Below are 19,232 nucleotides of genomic sequence, written 5' to 3' on the forward strand. Positions count from 1 at the left end.
CAACGGAAATATCAAAGTGTTTCATGTGGCATTGGTTGTTTAATATCTCTTGGAAGAAGCAGAATTTTTCTTGACTTCTAGTCTTCTTCTTTTTATATGGCTCCACATTCCAACTAGAAGTTGGTCTAATTTTCAACTTAGTATATTCTATTAGCATTTCCTCAGTTTTAAATTGAATGCTTTAATATGCCAGCCCGGATAAAAGTGTACCATAGGCTCAACAGTGTAAACAATTGAATAACCATGCGCTCTACGGTATACAATAGGATATACAGTTTCTTGATGGTTGTCCATATTGCATCAACACCGTGGATATAATACGTCAACTTATAGTTCTCTAATGTAACAATACTTCCAATTGTTTTTAGAACATTTAGTGCATAAATTTTAATCATTGATAACTTCTGAAAATTTTGTTCAAATTGCATATAAGCCATATAAGCCATATAATACCCTGTCCACGGATGATGGGGTCAACGTTGATAAGTCAAGTGTCTGCATATTGTTAAAATTTTGAAATAATTTGTTCTTTTATAGTACACATTGCTAGTATTATTAGTACTCACCACATTACCGTTAGACGAAAACGAGATGAATTTAATTGCATCCGAGTAAGGTTACACAGTACTGAAGTACGTATTTTAATCCCGGTAACATTTCCATTTAACAGAAACGCGTCGAGTATTTTTTGCCAATATAGAGAAAATAATTAAACACTTGATATATCATACCTCCTTGCAAATACTTAGAGAAGGTGTCGCATGATCTAACAACATTTTCTTGAGTATATGCTGCGGAGGTTCCGGCAGGGTCTAGTACCAGTCTTAACTAACAAAATACTAACACAAAAGACTGGGAAGCAAACGATCATCCATTGCACCAATTGTAGTTCATAGTTCAGTATACAGTAAGTAGTGAAAGTAGATACTGTAGATTTACTAATTTTGCATTATATATGGTGATTGTATCCGTTATTTCTTCTCAGTAATCTTTGTTATTTTACTCTTACTTTCACTGCATGGATCAACGTATAAACAAACCTGTTTCGCTCTTCATTTTTTCGGGTTAGGAAAAAAATAATAAATACTCCAATGTAAAGAAATATTGAAGGACATAGGAGACGTGCTAAGTGTATTCTGAAAGACAATTAAAATTAGTTGACTACCTTATAACACAGTAAATGACCGATAGGAAATGAACTCATGATCAGCGCTAGACGGTAAAACAAGAGATAGAGTCACGTTTAACTGAGACCTTAGTCACCTATGTGCATGAGAATAGACCATATGATGCTTTCATCCACTATCCTTTTATCTACATGACTAATAGTTTGACCACCTAAGGTCGTGAGGAGGATCAATCAATGTCTTTTAAGCCCATCATCAAATGGAAGCTTACGAAATGGTTTGAAATCTTTACTGACTGTATCTAGTTCCGAGACAATGATGATGCTATGCAAGGCCGTCATAAGTCCACAAAGATAGTATCAGGCGTTTTCTTGGAACATGGTTCTTCAAAATATGTAGTTGTTAAAATAGCAGGCTCAAATTTTTGATGATTGGTGAACGGTTCTGAACTCAGGCCCATTTTGGCTTTTCGATTCAGTTTCGACTGCTTTCACTAGATAATTTTCAAAACTTTGGACGATTATTGATATTCATCAAATTGTAATACGATATTTTAGTTTCAAAATACGTTTTCATTAAAGGTGTTTATTTGAAATATAGTCAGCAATTCAAATTTAACGAGATGTATCGCAATTCCTATACCATATACACATCAACATAATTGTATTAACACTGACTCGCGATTGAAAATTAAGATTTTGAACAAACTTTTAAAGCTTCTTTTGTTTGATGGGGACATTACTTAAACGCTATTGATGAGAAAACTACTTCGAAACAATACCACTCACACTGAATACTCCGAACAATATTGAAAGAGACTTTTATAAGAACTGTTTGGATCAGGCCTTAACAGCAGACTGTAATGACGAATAGACTGATCATTTAGGAGTAAGGATTTGTAAGGGTTACCTTGCTGGACAACTAAAATTTGTAACATCAGACAACTCTAACTGGAAGAATACAGATATCAACACGATATACTAACAAACACATTTGTTTAACCGCCTAAATACAAGGGAAGCTCTTTGTGATTTATAATTGGAATCAAAGTTAATACATATAATCAAATATTATAACCGACATCTCTCCACAGCTTTAATATTCATCATAAAAATATCCCCAACCTGCCCATACTCCTAAGGCAGTGATATACTAGAAGTATATCCCGCAAAACTTAAAACCCCCATGGGTAAAGATGTTGTGAAGCCTTATCCTTTAGTCCCTGGTGTATCATGGACGATATGAATTTCAAATTCACATCGGTGACTTGGCCCCCGGCCCCCTTATACATCAATAAAATAAAATAAAATAAAATAAAAAATTGCATATAAGCCATATAATAATATTTATCCAATTGTAGCAAATATGCATTATCTTCTTCTTCTATATACATAAAAATGAATTTCTGTCTGTCTGACCCTTATAGACTCGGAAAATACTGAACCGATCGGACTGAAATTTCGCACAGAGGGTTTTTTTGGGCCGGGGAAGGTTCTTAAGATGTTTCAAGACCCCTCCCCACTCTGGAAGGGGTGGCTCCCATACAAATGAGTCACAACTTTCTGCAAAACTCGAGAATTAATTAGAGAATAAATCAATTTTAGGCGAAACGAAGTTCGTCGGGTCTGCTAGTTTTTCTTAAAATTTCATTGTTGAACGGTAAAACCGTCATAATTAAGAAATCCAATATCGTATTGTTTTACTATAAAAATACAATTCATATTATTTATTTAATCAGACTAAGGCCGAAGTGGCCTGTGCGGTATATAAGAGTCTTCTCCATTCGGCTCGGTCCATGGCTACACGTCGCCAACCACGCAGTCTACGGAGGGTCCGCAAGTCATCTTCCACCTGATCGATCCACCTTGCCCGCTGCGCACCTCGCCTTCTTGTGCACGTCGGATCGTTGTCGAGAACCATTTTCACCGGGTTACTGTCCGACATTCTGGCTACGTGCCCGGCCCATCGCAGTCGTCCGATTTTCGCGGTGTGAACGATGGATGGTTCTGTTTTACTATAAAAATACAATTCAATCTAATGTAATTTGAACGGTTTTCTTTGGATATTTCAACAATATATTTACGATACACTCTATTGTTTGACAAAAGAAAGTGTATGAAAAAATCTCAAATTTTGTATAGTTACGATACTTAACAACCCGTACGTTCTAATACGAAAACTTCATTTACAATTTAATGAATGGTTCATAACAATGCATTCTAATGTATTTCTATTATTTCATCTACAATAAAATCTATTGTAAATTTATTGTGTTTTATTGTGATGTTACAATAAATTGTATTGTTTTTCTATAATATTTTTTATTCGGGAGCCATTGCACGATTATATATCTTGTGTAGCAAGTACGATGGATACACTATACCTAGGGTGTCAAGAATGTTTCCCACCCGAAAACATCCTAGACAGGAACGAGAATCGAACTCGCCATCTCCGGTTTTCAATCCTACGCCTTTGCTCGCAAGGCTAACTGGAGACTGAATATTTTGAAGTGTACTCCTTAAAATGTTCGAAAAAATGTTTTTGGAAATGAAGAAGAATTTCTGGTGAAGATTTGGAAGAACTTGTCGAAGAAATTCATTAGAATGTAAAAAAATATGAAAATATGAACGATTTTTTCCACCGAAGATTGTATGTATTTCCCACGGGTTTGCTTTGAATTTCCAGACAGAATTCACTTCGTTTTTTTTTCGGAGTTTTAAGGAAAATTTTCGGAATTTACACTGAAGATGTTTTGTTTTTTTTTTATTAACAATTTCCATTAATTTCCAAGCAAAATTTTTAAGAGAGAATTGTTCAAAAATCATTCGAAATGCCGACACTTTATCAGAATTGTATAAAGTAATGTCAAAAATTTTACAGGAAATTTCTTTACTGGATTTTTCCTGAATATCTACAAGAAATACTTTCGAAGTTTTTTCTTGGATTATTGTAAAAACAAGAACATTTTTCAAAATTGTAGCTGCAGTCCGCTGATGCAAAATTGTCTACGGCGTGATGCCAAAAACCAACGAGGGCGGATTTTTTTAAAAATATTTTTCCATTTTTCCTTTTCAATTTTTTTTGTGGAAATTGAGACTGTTTTTTCGTTTATTATTTTATGAAAATAGGATCTAAGACTAAGATGGTCAAATAACGCAGATGTGCATCGCCGCGTTGCGACCGACGCTGGGTTACCGGTTTTTCTCGATGCACACCTACGTCTTTTTATCGCTGAGTTGAAAAGACGCTACGTGGGCATCGGCCCTAAGATGCGCCTTGCGTTTAATGATTAAATCATAAAATTTTTATGATTTGTATTTTTTACACCGCTATTGTTATTCAACAAAAGTTTTTCGTGTAAAAAAAAAACCCACGTGGTTCGAGAGCAACACCCGCCTCCCCCCATGTGGCTTATCGTGGTCATTTTCCAAACCCCCCCTCCCCCCACATATGATGTTTGGTATGTACGGCGAAAGAAAGCGATTGTGTCGAGATTCGGAAAAAGCATCATGAGGGCCCATTCACAAACTACATGACGTTTTAGGTTGTGGGAGGGTACTTGAATGATTGTTAAGGACTAGGGTAAAACGTCCTATCGTTGTTGTATGCCCTAATGTTGCGGTAGTGTTTAAATAGTCCATCCCGGATACAATAGCATCAAAAACAATTATGGATCCGCTAAAACTCTTCGAATCAACTACTAGAACACCTTTAGTTTGATAAAATTCTGGTCAAAATGATGAAAAATCAACATTTTTCATTAAAAAATAGCGTCCTTTGAGCCTATTATTGCGGTAGTGCTAAGGTCCTATTGTTGTGGTATCGATCTCCATAAGAAATACAGGCAATGCCGCAACAATAGGACTGACCTTCAAAAAATATCGCAACGATAGGCAACTGCTTCCTATTATTGCGGTAGTTTGTTTTTATTGTGATGAAAACAAAGCAACATAAGTTTAGCACAATTGACGTTAATATTTACGAAACTAGAGTTAATGAGCATCATATTCGACTACTGCAATGTGAAAAAAGATTAACGGTTCATTTTTAAAGAATTTTCGAAATCAATTTTGTTTTGACATGGCGCCTAACCCCTCCATAATAGGTCGTTTTACCCTATATACATTTCAGAAGCCTACCATACATGAAGCGTTTCTAGGGGCTTGTTGTGGGTTGACAATGGACAAGTTTACCGTTATGTAATTTGAAACTTAACCGCTGTGTGGATTAACCTGTTTTTACAAAGATTCTCCGAAACCTAATCGCAAGCATCGTTTTTTTTGTATCCGCAACTTTCAGTTATTTTCTCCAGTACGGGTAATTGGTGCGAATGTTTTGATTTTAGAGTTTCACCTATACTAACGTAGTGCTACAAATCGAAAGCGCATGCCACCATTTGGCTGTGGGTGCCCCCAGTATTGTCCAAAAAAAAATTCGATTAATTATATCGCTATAACAATGGAAATTGTGAAATAAAATGATAGCTGACATAGTGTGGTTGGTATCCATTCATCTGATGTGCGAAAGCAGGTAGGGTAACCGTACCCTTAGTGGAGGTAGCACCAATAGTGGAGGTAGTGGGGTTTTAATGAGATTTATCATATTTATACACGTTACGATGGGTTCAGTTTATGCGTCGTGCTTTAAATATCCTGTTAAATGCAACTTATCTTAAGATTTCGCTTGAAAAACTATTGAAAACAATGATTTTCCTTAACAAAAATGACTCCCTTGCACCTATAGTGGTGCAACTGTACCAATAGTGGCGAGTCTCATAAGAAACCAATGGATAGCACCACTATGGGAACCAAAATAATTTTTACCGCCACTAAAGGAATAGTGTACCCATAGTGGTGCAAGCAATATTTGGTAATTGTTGATGTTCTCCTGTTCGGGTGTGCCACTGCGACCAATTATTAGATCTATTGTAGCGTTACCCGTATCCTTGGTGTTTATGTGCATGTCGAATTACTCCAGTGCTATTGAGAAGCATTTCAGTATCGGTTTCGATACAGTTGTTGTTTTGTTTTCTCAAGACCACCATGACAAGGTCTCGCTATTTAGATCCTTCATAGAGAGCAATCCCGTTGAAGGCGCGCCCCTTATCAATAGGAAATCAATCCTTTCTTGAGAAATCAGAACAGTGATACTGTTTTTGGCCATGCATCGGAGCCCTAGCCACATCCTTGTCTTGCTTCTAGAATATCACCAGTAAACAATGAAAACCCGGGATTTAGCTCTGTCTACAAGACCATTTCAAGCAAGAGAATTTGTTCAGTAATAAGAACTTCCGTGTGTTCCTCTCACTACCATTGTTCACCAGTTCAAGAAGAGTTAGTACGTATTTAAACCCGTAACTCGATTTTTTCAAATTGTTGATGTTTATGTTTATGTTTATGTTTATTGTATTGATTCATCTGACATTTGGTAGTCTTAATGAATATAGTAAATTTAAACAAATATACATTAAACGATTACAATCTTCTTAAAAAAGTGGTCAATGGTAAGTTAAAATCAAATAGCCTATAAATGTTGTTAAAAGCAGCCGCAGCAGCACGGAAAGGTTCATTCATGCCATACATTCGATTACGCGGAGAAAGGTGCAGGAAATCTCGTTGACGCATTGTTCGTTCCGGAGCATAAAGATTTAACCTCATGAGAAGTTCCGGAGAGTCAATTTCACCAGTCACGATTTTGGCCACGAAGGCAACCTGCGATCTATTCCTTCTCATTTGAAGAGTGTCAATACCAAGTAGTCTACATCGATCCTCATATGCGGGAAGATGAACGGGATCCCTCCATGGAAGGTGCCGAAGTGCATAACGCACGAATCTACGCTGCACGGTTTCTAGCCTTGAGATCCAGACGCTATGATAAGGGCTCCAAACTACAGCACAAAATTCAAGGATAGAACGAACTAAAGAGCAGTACAGAGATTTTAGGCAATGAGGATCCCGGAAGTCTTCAGATAGTTTGAAAATGAATCCGAGTTGCCTATTAGCTTTTGCGATGATGTCGTTATAGTGCGGCTTGAATGTCATGTCTTGATCCAGTGTGACTCCTAAATCCTTAATCCTATTCACTCTTTCGAGGGTAGTACCAGAGATACAATAGTCAAAAACTATCGGCTTGTGTTTCCGATAATAGGAAATGGCATTACATTTTTGAATACTGAGCGTCAGGAGATTAGCAGAACACCAGTTCGCCATTCTATCCACATGCGTCGTTCTACAGTTCTTCACAATCCTCGATGCTGTTGATAATCTTAAACATTTTAACATCATCCGCATAAAACAAACGACAACCAGGAGGTAGAAGTCGGGAGAGTTCGTTGATAAACAGCGTGAACAAGAGAGGCCCCAGATTACTTCCTTGTGGTACACCAGAAGTATTGGAGAAGTATTCAGACTGTGAAGAACCGATTTTCACAGAAAGCAATCGGTTCGACAGATATGATTTGAACCAGCACACTAGATGGCGACTAACTCCAAGTTGTTCTAACTTTGCAAGCAATATTCCATGGTCGACGCGGTCGAACGCTGCTTTCAAATCCGTATAAACTGCATCAACTTGACCACCGGAGTCCATGGTGCGAACACACAGCGAAACAAACTCTATTAAATTCGTTTCTACAGATCGCTTTGGATAGAAGCCGTGCTGTGCAGTAGAGATGTACGCTTTACTGGCACTGAATAAAACGTCATTCATGATTATCTCGAATACTTTGGAGCAAGAACATAAGGATGTGATGCCTCGGTAATTTTGTACATTCCTTTTGTCGCCTTTTTTGTAAACGGGAAACATGTGCGACATCTTCCATTCATCAGGAAATTTTCCCTCCTGGAGCGACAGTGTGAAAATCCTAGCTAAGTGGGTAGCCAGCGAGTTCGAACAATTCTTGTGCACAGAAGACGGAATACCATCCGGGCCGGCAGTGTACGAGCTTTTCAATTTTCTGATGGCTGACAGAACGGACTGCTTATCGATTATAAACGCATGTAAATCTAAAACATTTCTAGGCGTGAATTGATTTGCAACAGCTATTTGATCGGCGGTGGCCCTGGTGGCATTGAATGTACTTAGGAAATGTCGAACGAATAAATTACATTTTTCCAGCTCAGAACTGGCGATTTCTTCACCCAGATGCAAGCACGAAGGCAGACCAACTTCCTTTCGTTTGGAGTTAACAAACGACCAAAAACGTTTGGGGTTTCTACGGAGTGATGATTGTGTTCGAAGCACGTAACGACGATAAAGGAATCGATTGTATACACGATATGCAGTACTGGAACGGTTGAACTCCTGCTTCGTAATCAGCGTGCGATTCTTGCAGTACTGTCGCAATGCTTTTGCCCTACTTCGCTTTAGCTGACGCTGACATCTATCTCATTTTTGTTAGCAAATTAATTATGTAGTTTTTCTTTTGAATAAGATGTTAAAGCTTTAAATTTCCCATAATTATCAATTTAAAAAAACCGTTACCTTCCATTCAGTAAACTGTTTTATTGGGCATAAGAAAAAACTCTAGCACAGCCTTCCTGCATGAGTCAACGAAACATGGCTGCTAAGAAACCGAGTCAAAGTGATTTTTCACGCAAGAGAATTGCTTTTCATAGTGTAAGAAGTGTATAAATCTACCGTAATGATGCAGAAAAATGTTTGATACACTTTTTTTTAAAGAAGCAGTGGTTAATATCTCCCTACAAATCGACATATTATCGCAGGAATATTGAATAATTTGCGTGATGAGCCAATGTTACATCCATGGCCAACATTACCGCCGGTTATCCTATGCAATTTGGGCTAGAACATGTTGTTTTTTTTGCAATTGCAGTTTTTAATACAGTTTTCGTTTTTCTAAACTTCTTTACTTGCAAATATGGTAAATATTTGGAAAATAGATGAGTCATATAATAGTATTTTCGTTAGCATGTCCCTGGCAAACGTGCTATTGGGGGAATCTAGAACGCTCTCTCACAGTCAGTGTGGTAGTGTCTTACTTACTTCATACTTTATGGGCTACAGCTCTTCAATGAACCTACGTCGAATGGAGTATCCTTCTCCACTGGACTCGATCCTGGGCCAATCGCTTCCAGTCGCCCTGAACATTGAGCGTAGTGTCTTACATGCAACCAATTAGAATCCACGCTCAATAAGATGTTTTGATTTTCTCAATTTGTTTGCATGCTGCCTTTATTCAACGCACGCAAAATGGCTTGTAATATAAACAGCAACCCGTCTTTATCTTTCGTATGTTCGAAATGGGCTGAAAAATCATCCATCTGATAGGGACAACGATGTCGACATTGTGTCCATTTCGCTCGAGACTTTCGCTGGTTTAAATGAGATATAGCGGACATCCATCGTCGTTTTTTGCTGTTTGGCGTCAAAACCAAATGTAAGCAAGCCGGCTGGTGGAATATTTCTGGTTGGAAATGCAATATATGAAGATTTATAGGGGTGATCGGGGCAATATGGGCCACCTAAGGAAATCGTTCCGAAAAGCGCCGAAAAGCTCAAAAAAACATTGTTTAAATGTAGTTAATTTATACTAGAGAATGTTACCTTTCATATTACGTCGATGAATGACGTAAAATGCGTTTGGAAATTGTTGGAATGCACTTTTGAAAATGTATTGATTTCAATGTGTGTTCCCGACTATACGGGGCAATTTGAGCCACCATTTGGGGCAGTATGGGCCACCCATCCAAAACGTTTATTTAGGCGAAAAAAGTATCATAATATGGAAGAATATGATATTCCTACAACAATTGTGAGTATTCCATACCAAATAAAATTAAAAAACCGCACAACAGCGGACTGAACCGATTTGCCACTCCTCACCGTTTGAACGCCCACATTTCAACTGGTCAATGGTCATTTTTTCTGTTTCAGTCGCAGTAATGCGCTATTGTAATTTTTCCGTAATGAATCTTACATATATGATAATATTCTTGTATTTGACTAATGAAATTTGAACTTGTTCGCTTTTTAGGGCCTGATATCTTGCTCTGTGCAGATATGCCCTTATTGCCCCATAGGGACTGGTTGTGGGAAAAAAAGTTTTATGATAAATTCAGATTTGTATCAATACAAACATGTGTGTACAATATTCAATTTTAATATATCTTTTGATTGTGGTGTATTTTTGACCTGTATTTTTAACTGTCAGTTTTGTGTCAAACCTTATTTATAAACTTCAAATCTTATAATAATTTTGCCTATGCAGCGAAAATTTACACTTTCAAGTGTATTTTCATGTTTGAATTGAATTTTAATGCGGTTTTCACGTTGATGCATATGTGGAGCATCCTCTTAAAGATCATATAACTTTTACATGATAAAACTTGTCAATAAGCTCAAAATGAGGGTGACTCATATTGCCCCGTATGTTCATATTGCCCCTACTGCCCCTAACAATAAATGTGCTCAACCGTAGCATATAGGGCCAAGGTTTGAGCCGGTAAACTTATCTTTATTCTTCCGGTGGACAATGATGGACATAAATCGTGAAGCGTTCGGTTGGCAATTTGAAGCGCGTAGCAACCCAAGCAACCAATAAGCACTATATTTCTTCAAATCAGCTATATAGTGTTACTTTAATGCCTTTAGGTTTTTAAATATCCGTATAGTGGCCCTATAGGGCGGTTTGACATAATATAGTGCTAATGGTTACTTGGGTAATCTTAACTATTAGTTTTAAATTTGAGTATTTGTGCGCACGTCCATAATAATTCGTAATGTAGTTTCCGTACTAAGAGTCGCCCATAAAAAGTAACTTTGACATGTATGTTTTGTACAGTGTTCGCAAAACTAGCCTCCGAGCAGGCACGATGCAATAAATCAACCTTCTAGTTTAACCAGTAATTTCTTCATCGTCACCCAGAGAGCCAAAAGAGAGCCAAAAGTTAGTTAGTCCCACCCTAGACGAAACAGTGAACTCATATGCGACGAACCACCAAATCATCTCGAAATTTTTTCAATCAATCATCTAGCGGTAGTCACCGGTCGATTCCTGAGGATGTAAACTGCAAATGCGATACATGAGTGTTACTTTTTTATGGTCGACCTGTGTTTTACTGTAAAGCAAGTTAAGAAGTCCAATTTTTATTCTTCCACTAGCAGACCCGACGAACTTTGTTTCGGCTAAAATTGGTTTATTCTCTGATTAGCTCTCGAGTTATGCAGAAATTTCTGTTTCATTTGTATGGGAGCCCCCTTTTCCAAAGGAGGGAGGTGTCTCTCACCTTCTTAAGAACCTTTCCCGACTCCAAAAACCCCTGCATAAAAATTTTCACGCCGATCGGTTCAGTAGTTTCGGAGTCTATAAGGTTCAGACAGACAGAAATTCATTTTTATGTATATAGAAGAAGAAGATAGAAGATTGAAATCCAATTTTTTAATTGTATTCTGAGTGACACAATTGTCATTGAAGAGTCTCTGACTATTGTTGCTCAACTAAGTCTTATAACTTCTTATTCTGAACTGAACTGCTAGTGATGTTGACAGCGATCTGTATCGACCTCAACAGTAATATCATCTTCCGCGTTTCGTAGTTGATTAGACTCAATGGAACAGTAGAAGCGATTGGAATGAAGTCGTTTTTGAATTATTCTTATTGAATTCCAAAAGTAATCGAAACATCGATTTTTAGCTTCTACTGTTCTGCTTCGGTGAATCTGAAGGTTTGGTTTCGGTTATTAATTGGCCATCTTAAATTCCACAATAGCACAAAATATCGATTGCTTATTTTCAATGCTTGGGATCGGATTTAGCAATAGGCACCCATTTAGATGGGGTTTCAACCATTATCATAAACGGCAAATTGTCCCTTGATCCTACAGCATAAACGAACGATAAGAATAAAGTTGAGCAATGTGTATAAAATACTGGCGAAACAATTGTATGAACCTATTTATAAAATGTAAAACACAATTTGTATAAAAAAAAAAACATTTTATTAAAACAAATTAGCCTAATAGTATATTTGTGCTACCCGCTCGCCGGGGATCGTACGTCGCCCAAAGCTTATCTTCTTTATCCCGGATAATTGCCGTCAGTGCGGCAAATCCAGAATCAGAAGCGGCTTGATTGGCGACGTGTCCTCGCCCGATCAATTCATTGACGACGGTTTGATCGAAACCTTCCTCGTACTCAAAAGACATCGGTGCCAGCTGGTGATGGATCCGCTTGCTGTGGATGATCGTTTCGAGATCTTCGCCAAAGTATAAATGACGTAGGATTAGTAGGAATGTGGCCGTCGTGATTCGTGAACCACCGGCACTGCCGACGATTATTCGCACATCGCCTTGCGAATCAGTTATGATCGTAGGGCACATGGACGAGAGAGGGCGCTTTCCCGGTTCGATGTAATTGGCGGGGGATGCTCGTAGACCGTACGAGTTGATTGTTCCCGGTGTGGAGAAGTCGTCCATCTCGTCGTTGAGAATTATTCCCGTCGAAGGGGAACGGATCATTGCGCCCAATCTGAAATAAAACATTATACATATTATGTTTAAGTATGTATCCTCATCAGCGGTGACATTGGGTATAAGAGGTAAAAATCTTAGGTGGATAAAGATGACTATGTAGTCTATATTTCAACGTGAATTAGATCGCCAATCATCATTTGTTTCGAAACACATTATAATAGACAAAACTAGGGGCGAGCAATACTTACACATAATTGATCGTTGTGGTTGCAGCGACGGCATCGCCATTTGGTGCCAGCACGGAAATATGCGCAGTGCCGTAGTCATCTTCGTTGGCAAATTCTGCCCCATAATGCTCGTAGTTCGAGAATGTCATATTATCGAAGATACCATCGCGTACAAATGCCGCATAGTTCTCATTGGTCAGTTTCCTTAGCAGTTCTTCCACACCCGGTACAAATGGAGGATCGCCAAGCTTGGTACGTAGACCGTATCCGTGCTTGAAAGCTTCCACAATTCTGTGCCACGTGAGGGGGTCATCGACGGTTAACTGATCGTAGCCGTCTATAATGTTGAGCATGTAGTTTAATACGTGTCCACTACCCGGTAGTGGCATGGAGTAGACTTGGTTGCCGCTTTTCAATGTGGTTGTTGCCGGTGGGAGCCAGCGTGGTCTAAAACAAGATTTTGGTTAAGATTTAAAAAAATATATACATAGCTTGAAATGAGATATCTTATACGCAAATTATGATCAGCTTTTGTATTTTCAAAAGTCAAGGATCTATTCCTATCATAAGGAAAAATAAAAGGCTAGTGTTGGTAGGGGCAGGGAAAAGACTTTTCGTTCTTCTTGACGATTTTCAAACAGTTCTAGAGGTTTTTCGGCTGACAAATGCGATTCACACCACATAACATCATCTCTGTCGGCCTCAAACGAATGTTGCAGTTCTATTTCATTTCATTTAAAGCCACCGTCTGGTGGGTTTGCGCTTTGAATAATTTATATGGGAGAGTGGCGTTACGCTGATGTATTGAGAACAATTATTTTGATCAAACTATTTGAAATTTTGATAAGAAAATTATTTTGAGCTTTTTAGTGGAATGTTTTCACTTGTCATAAGACGAGTTTATACAATCCCATTGAATTCCACCACTTAATTGTATCTTGACAGATACGTATTTCGACCTCAACTGTAAGGACGTCTTCAGTATCTCGTATTTGACTCGACTCGACTAAGTCGAGTCAAGTACGAGACACTGAAGACGGCCTTACTGTTGAGGTCGAAATACGTATCTGTCAAGATACAATTAAGTGGTGGAATTCAATGGGATTGTATAAACTCGTCTTATGACAAGTATTTGAAATATTCGATCATCGAGACAATCACTACATCAGGAATTTGACATTCTTTGAAATGTGCGAAAAATAATTATTTTTTCCGGAAGCTTCCAGGATACTTCGGGGACTGCTGCAAGGTACAGACAAATTTACTACCCAACGACTTTTCTCGCGAATTATGCAAAATACCTATTTTTATGTTGTAAACTGTTGACACAAGTCAAAAGGATGTGTATGCTTCATTACTTGTGCAAATAAATTCAATTTTCCGGTAAAACTACGAATTTCCCAAGTCAGGTTATTCAAAAGTTCAATACGGAATTCTGACTCCGTGGAAGGAATCAAAAATAATTTCAATATTGCATAAATTTCCAATGGCTTTCCAGAATGTCACATGAATTAGATAGTTGAGCGTTACAAAGAGCGAAAGAGCGAAAGTTAGTCCATTTCCACAAGAATGCAAACATTAGAGAAAATACATTTGGAAAGGTACATGAGACTTAGTTCATATGGGTAACACAAACAAAAATATGTCCAGTATTTCATCTTTTGTATTGTATTTTAATTTTGCGTTGCATGAAATTGTTTGGCTAGGAAGGATTAGTCGTTCTATGCACAGCTTGAAGAACGGTTGTTTGCAAACAGTTACAGCATGATAAATTTGGAAAAATTAAGAATTTCGGATAATGGAATTTCGAATATGAGGAAATTAGAATCATAGGACTTTAGAATCGAGCAAAACATTGGGCTTCGAAATAAAACAAATTAGATAAATGAGCGAAATAGGTATATGTTACAAAATGGTGAAAAGTCATACTTGCATAGTGATAGCCGCTTCAGCGAGCCAACGCCCTAGAGAGAATTGGAACACGATCGGTTACGGAGAAACTTCCGCTGTCTGGAACCTTATTGTCGGAGTAGAATAAATTTGCCACCGGGACAATTAAAGTAAATCGCGATCCAACTAGGAGCTGAACATCTCCAGGGTGCATAGAGTGTATGGGAACTCGGTCGGTGACAATGGCGTTTCCAGGCAACCTTCCGTCGGAGCAGAATAGAAGTGACAATCACGTTTGTGACCGAATCAGAGTGGATCGAATCAGAGTGTTTAAGGATCTAAAGTAATAGCCCAACATTGTACACATGGAAGCGATAAGAAGAAGAAAATATCGAGGACTTATATAGTTTTGTGTTTTTAAGCTTAGCAAATCTTTGACAAAAACTGACAGTTGGTAAATTAATGCTAGTAAACTATTTTCCATTGCTCAGTAACACTCATTGAGATCTTAGCAAAAAACATAGCTTGTTGAGGATCAGCGGCGCCCACTTCGGAAAAGAAGTGAAAAATGATGGCAAAATTGTATAAAACACGTCATACTTCATTATTGGGAAAACAATATACAGCAGAAAACCGGTCCGGGATAGGTCACATCGTGGAAGTTGACTATTCATTTCATTTTTCATTTATTTAGTTAACATCTAAACAGATAACACTGAATCAACAATTTGACGCCACAATGCACGGTTCGAGGCCGCATCTCTCCATCCTCGGATACGCCCCACGCTCGCCAAGTCGTTCTGCACCTGGTCTGCCCATCTCGCTCGCTGCGCTCCACGCCGTCTCGTACCTGCCGGATCGGAAGCGAACACCATCTTTGCAGGGTTGCTGTCCGGCATTCTTGCAACATGTCCTGCGGCCCATCGTACCCTGCCGGCTTTAGCTACCTTCTGGATACTGGGTTCGCCGTAGAGTTGAGCGAGCTCATGGTTCATTCTTCGCCGCCACACACCGTCTTCTTGCACACCGCCAAAGATGGTCCCAAGCACCCGTCTCTCGAATACTCCGAGTGCTTGCAAGTCCTCCTCGAGCATTGTCATGTTTCATGTCCGTAGAGGACAACCGGTCTTATAAGCGTCTTGTACATGACACATTTGGTGCGGTGGCGAATCTTTTCGACCGCAGTTTCTTCTGGAGCCCGTAGTATGCCCGACTGCCACAGATGATGCGCCTTCGTATTTCTTGACTAACGTTGTTGTCAGCCGTTAGCAAGGATCCGAGGTAGACGAATTCCTCGACCACCTCGCAGGTATCCCTGTCTATCGTAACACTGCTTTCCAGGCGGACCCTGTCGCGCTCGGTTCCGCCCACAAGCATGTACTTTGTCTTTGACGCATTCAGCACCAGTCCAACTTTTGTTGCTTCACGTTTCAGGCAGGTGTACAGTTCTGCCACCTTTGCAAATGTTTGGCCGACAATGTCCATGTCATCCACGAAGCAAATAAATTGACTGGATCTAATGGAAAGGCTGTTACACCCGGATCTCCGCATGACACCTTCTAGCGCAATGTTGAACAACAGGCACGAAAGTCCATCACCTTGTCTTAGTCCCCGGCGCGATTCGAACGAACTGGAGTGTTCGCCCGAAATCTTCACACAGTTTTGCACACCATCCACCGTTGCTTTGATCAGTCTGGTAAGCTTCCCAGGGAAGCTGTTCTCGTCCATAATTTTCCATAGCTCTACGCGGTCTATACTGTCGTATGCCGCCTTGAAATCAACGAACAGATGGTGCGTTGGGACCTGGTATTCACGGCATTTTTGAAGGATTTGTCGTACAGTAAAGATCTGGTCCGTTGTCGAGCGGCCGTCAACGAAGCCGGCTTGATAACTTCCTACGAACTCGTTCACTAATGGTGACAGACGACGGAAGATGATCTGGGATATCACTTTGTAGGCGGTATTAAGGATGGTGATCGCTCGAAAGTTCTCACACTCCAGTTTGTCGCCTTTCTTGTAGATGGGGCATATAACCCTTCCTTCCACTCCTCCGGTAGATGTTCGGTTTTCCAGATTCTGACTATCAGTTTGTGCAGGCAAGTGGCCAGCTTTTCCGGGCCCATCTTGATGAGCTCAGCTCCGATACCATCCTTAACAGCTGCTTTATTGGTATTTAGCTGTTGAATGGCATCCTTAACTTCCCTCAAGGTGGGGGCTGGTTGGCTTCCATCGTCCGCAGAACTGACGTAGTCATCTCCTCCGCTGCTTTGGCTTTCACTGCCTGTACTCTCAGCGCCATTCAGATGTTCCTCGTAGTGCTGCTTCCACCTTTCGATCACCACACGTTCGTCCGTCAAGATGCTCCCATCCTTATCCCGGCACATTTCGGCTCGCGGCACGAAGCCTTTGCGGCATGCGTTGAGTTTCTGGTAGAACTTGCGTGTATCTTGAGAACGGCACAGCTGTTCCATCTCCTCGCACTTCGCTTCTTCCAGGCGGCGTTTCTTCTCCTGAAAAAGGCGGGTCTGCTGTCTCCGCTTCCGTCTATAACGTTCCACGTTCTGCCGGGTACCTTGCTGCAGCGCGACCGCCCGCGCTGCGTCCTTCTCCTCCAGAATCTGTCTGCATTCTCCGTCGAACCAATCGTTCCGTCGACTTCGACCCATATACCCGACGTTGTTCTCCGCTGCGTCGTTAATGGCTGCTTTGACTGTATTCCAGCAGTCCTCAAGAGGGGCCCCATCAGGCTCACCCTCTTCCGGCAACGCTGCCTCGAGATGCTGCGCGTATGCAGTGGCGACATCAGGTTGCTTCAGTCGCTCTAGGTCGTACCGCGGCGGTCGTCGGTACCGAACATTGTTGATGACGGATAGTTTTGGGCGCAGTTTAACCATCACCAGATAGTGGTCAGAGTCGATGTTAGCGCCACGATATGTCCTGACGTCGATAATGTCGGAGAAGTGCCGTCCATCAATCAGAACGTGATCGATTTGTGATTCTATCTGCAGTGGTGATCTCCAGGTGTACCGATACGGGAGGCTGTGTTGGAAGTAGGTGCTGCGAATGGCCATATTCTTGGAGGCGGCGAAATCAATTAGTCGTAGGCCGTTTTCGTTCGTCAGCCGGTGAGCGCTGAACTTTCCAATAGTCGGTCTAAACTCCTCCTCTTGGCCAACCTGAGCGTTCAAATCTCCTATGATGATTTTGACGTCGTGGCTTGGGCAGCTGTCGTACTCACGTTCCAGCTGCACGTAGAATGCGTCCTTATCATCATCAGTGCTTCCGGAGTGTGGGCTATGGACGTTGATTATGCTGAAGTTGAAGAACCGGCCTTTGATCCTCAACCTGCACATTAGACTGGCCCAGATTACTATGGGGAGAAAAAAATGTTGTCGAATTCCACGGGGCCTATATAAAAGTTCATTTAATCATCATACAATGTTCTGTGAGATTGTTCTGTAGCATACCAACTGCCGTTTTTGCAATTCTGAGGTCAATCGAGCAATCAGAACCAATTTCCAGATCGAATGAGTGACGGAGGTGTATTTTCCTATACATTTTGGCTGAAATCCCCATACAAACTTCAAATCAAATGCGCCAGCTTATGCAGCAAGCGATTGAGCTGAAATTTTCAGAGATTGATTTTCTCACCCAAAGACACAATCCTGGGGGGTGCCCCGTGGAATTAGACAACTTTTTGTTTCCTGGGCCAGTCTACTGCACATTCTTTCATTGATCGGCCACCACTCGATCACGCGCTGTTGCATATCGCCCATCACTATGAAAGCTGTTCCCGGCTCGTTGGTGTTGCCGCAGCGCTAGTAGATGGCATGGTTTCCTCTAAACGTTCGCACCATTAATCCCTTTCAACAAACCTCCTGCAGCGCTACGATGCCGAATCCACGGTCCTTGAGCGCATCGGCAAGTATGCGTGTGCTCTCGATGAAGTTGAGATATTTGCAGTTCCACGAACCGAGTGTCCAATCGCTAGTCCCTTTTCGTCGCAGTGGTCTTCGCCGATGGTTCCGGTCCGTACTCTCTTGTTGATTGTTCGTTGCTTATGATTTTTAAAGGCTGGCTTGCAGGGCCTGACACCAAACCCCCTAAATTTCCGGAGGACCATTCCTCCTTATTTCCGGTGGACCATGGTGCACAGTTTCACTTAGAGTCCCTCGCTGGCATTCGGACGATGATCAGCCGCCCCTAACATGGAGAACAGACGCTGTTGTGAGCCGATCCTGACATGGAGAACAGACGCTCAATAAGATTTGCACCTCCGGAGAGGAGCAAACCCCCCCCTTCCCTGTCAGCATACGACCATAGTTCCCACCGGGGTTGGTTACCCGATCTTCCCTAAGGTTGCTCGTATCCCGGCCAGCACCGCGGGGAGGTAGGGATAGAAGTTGCTGGGTAAGAGGCTAAGGACCGCGAGATGGGGTCTATTTTATTCCTTCAGGTACGCGAAGTACCAACGGTACGCTTTACCCAGCATTTGCCGTGCCAGGAAGTTGACTATACGCGGTGGAATAAGACCTGGAGACCCTGGTCTAAACTTT

At 40.7% G+C, this 19,232-nt stretch overlaps 1 protein-coding gene and 1 pseudogene across 1 annotated transcript in view; both read right to left on the reverse strand.

Annotated features, from left to right (window-relative positions):
• Window positions 1–19,232, reverse strand: part of LOC134206700 (glutathione hydrolase 1 proenzyme-like) — a 133,271-nt pseudogene that overhangs the window by 18,467 nt on the left and 95,572 nt on the right.
• The window catches only part of LOC134205438 (scoloptoxin SSD14-like), a 66,212-nt gene continuing 59,058 nt past the window's right edge, over window positions 12,079–19,232 (reverse strand). Inside the window, exons 3-4 of the mRNA XM_062680679.1 lie at window positions 12,808–13,233; window positions 12,079–12,614 (exon numbers count right to left, since the gene is read on the reverse strand). Of these exons, the coding sequence (XP_062536663.1) occupies window positions 12,098–12,614; window positions 12,808–13,233 (943 nt within the window). The 3' untranslated portion in view covers window positions 12,079–12,097. The remainder of the gene's footprint in view (window positions 12,615–12,807; window positions 13,234–19,232) is intronic.

The sequence above is a fragment of the Armigeres subalbatus genome, chromosome 1 (assembly GCF_024139115.2).
Source record: "Armigeres subalbatus isolate Guangzhou_Male chromosome 1, GZ_Asu_2, whole genome shotgun sequence".
In the NCBI taxonomy this organism is placed as follows: Eukaryota; Metazoa; Arthropoda; class Insecta; order Diptera; family Culicidae; genus Armigeres; species Armigeres subalbatus.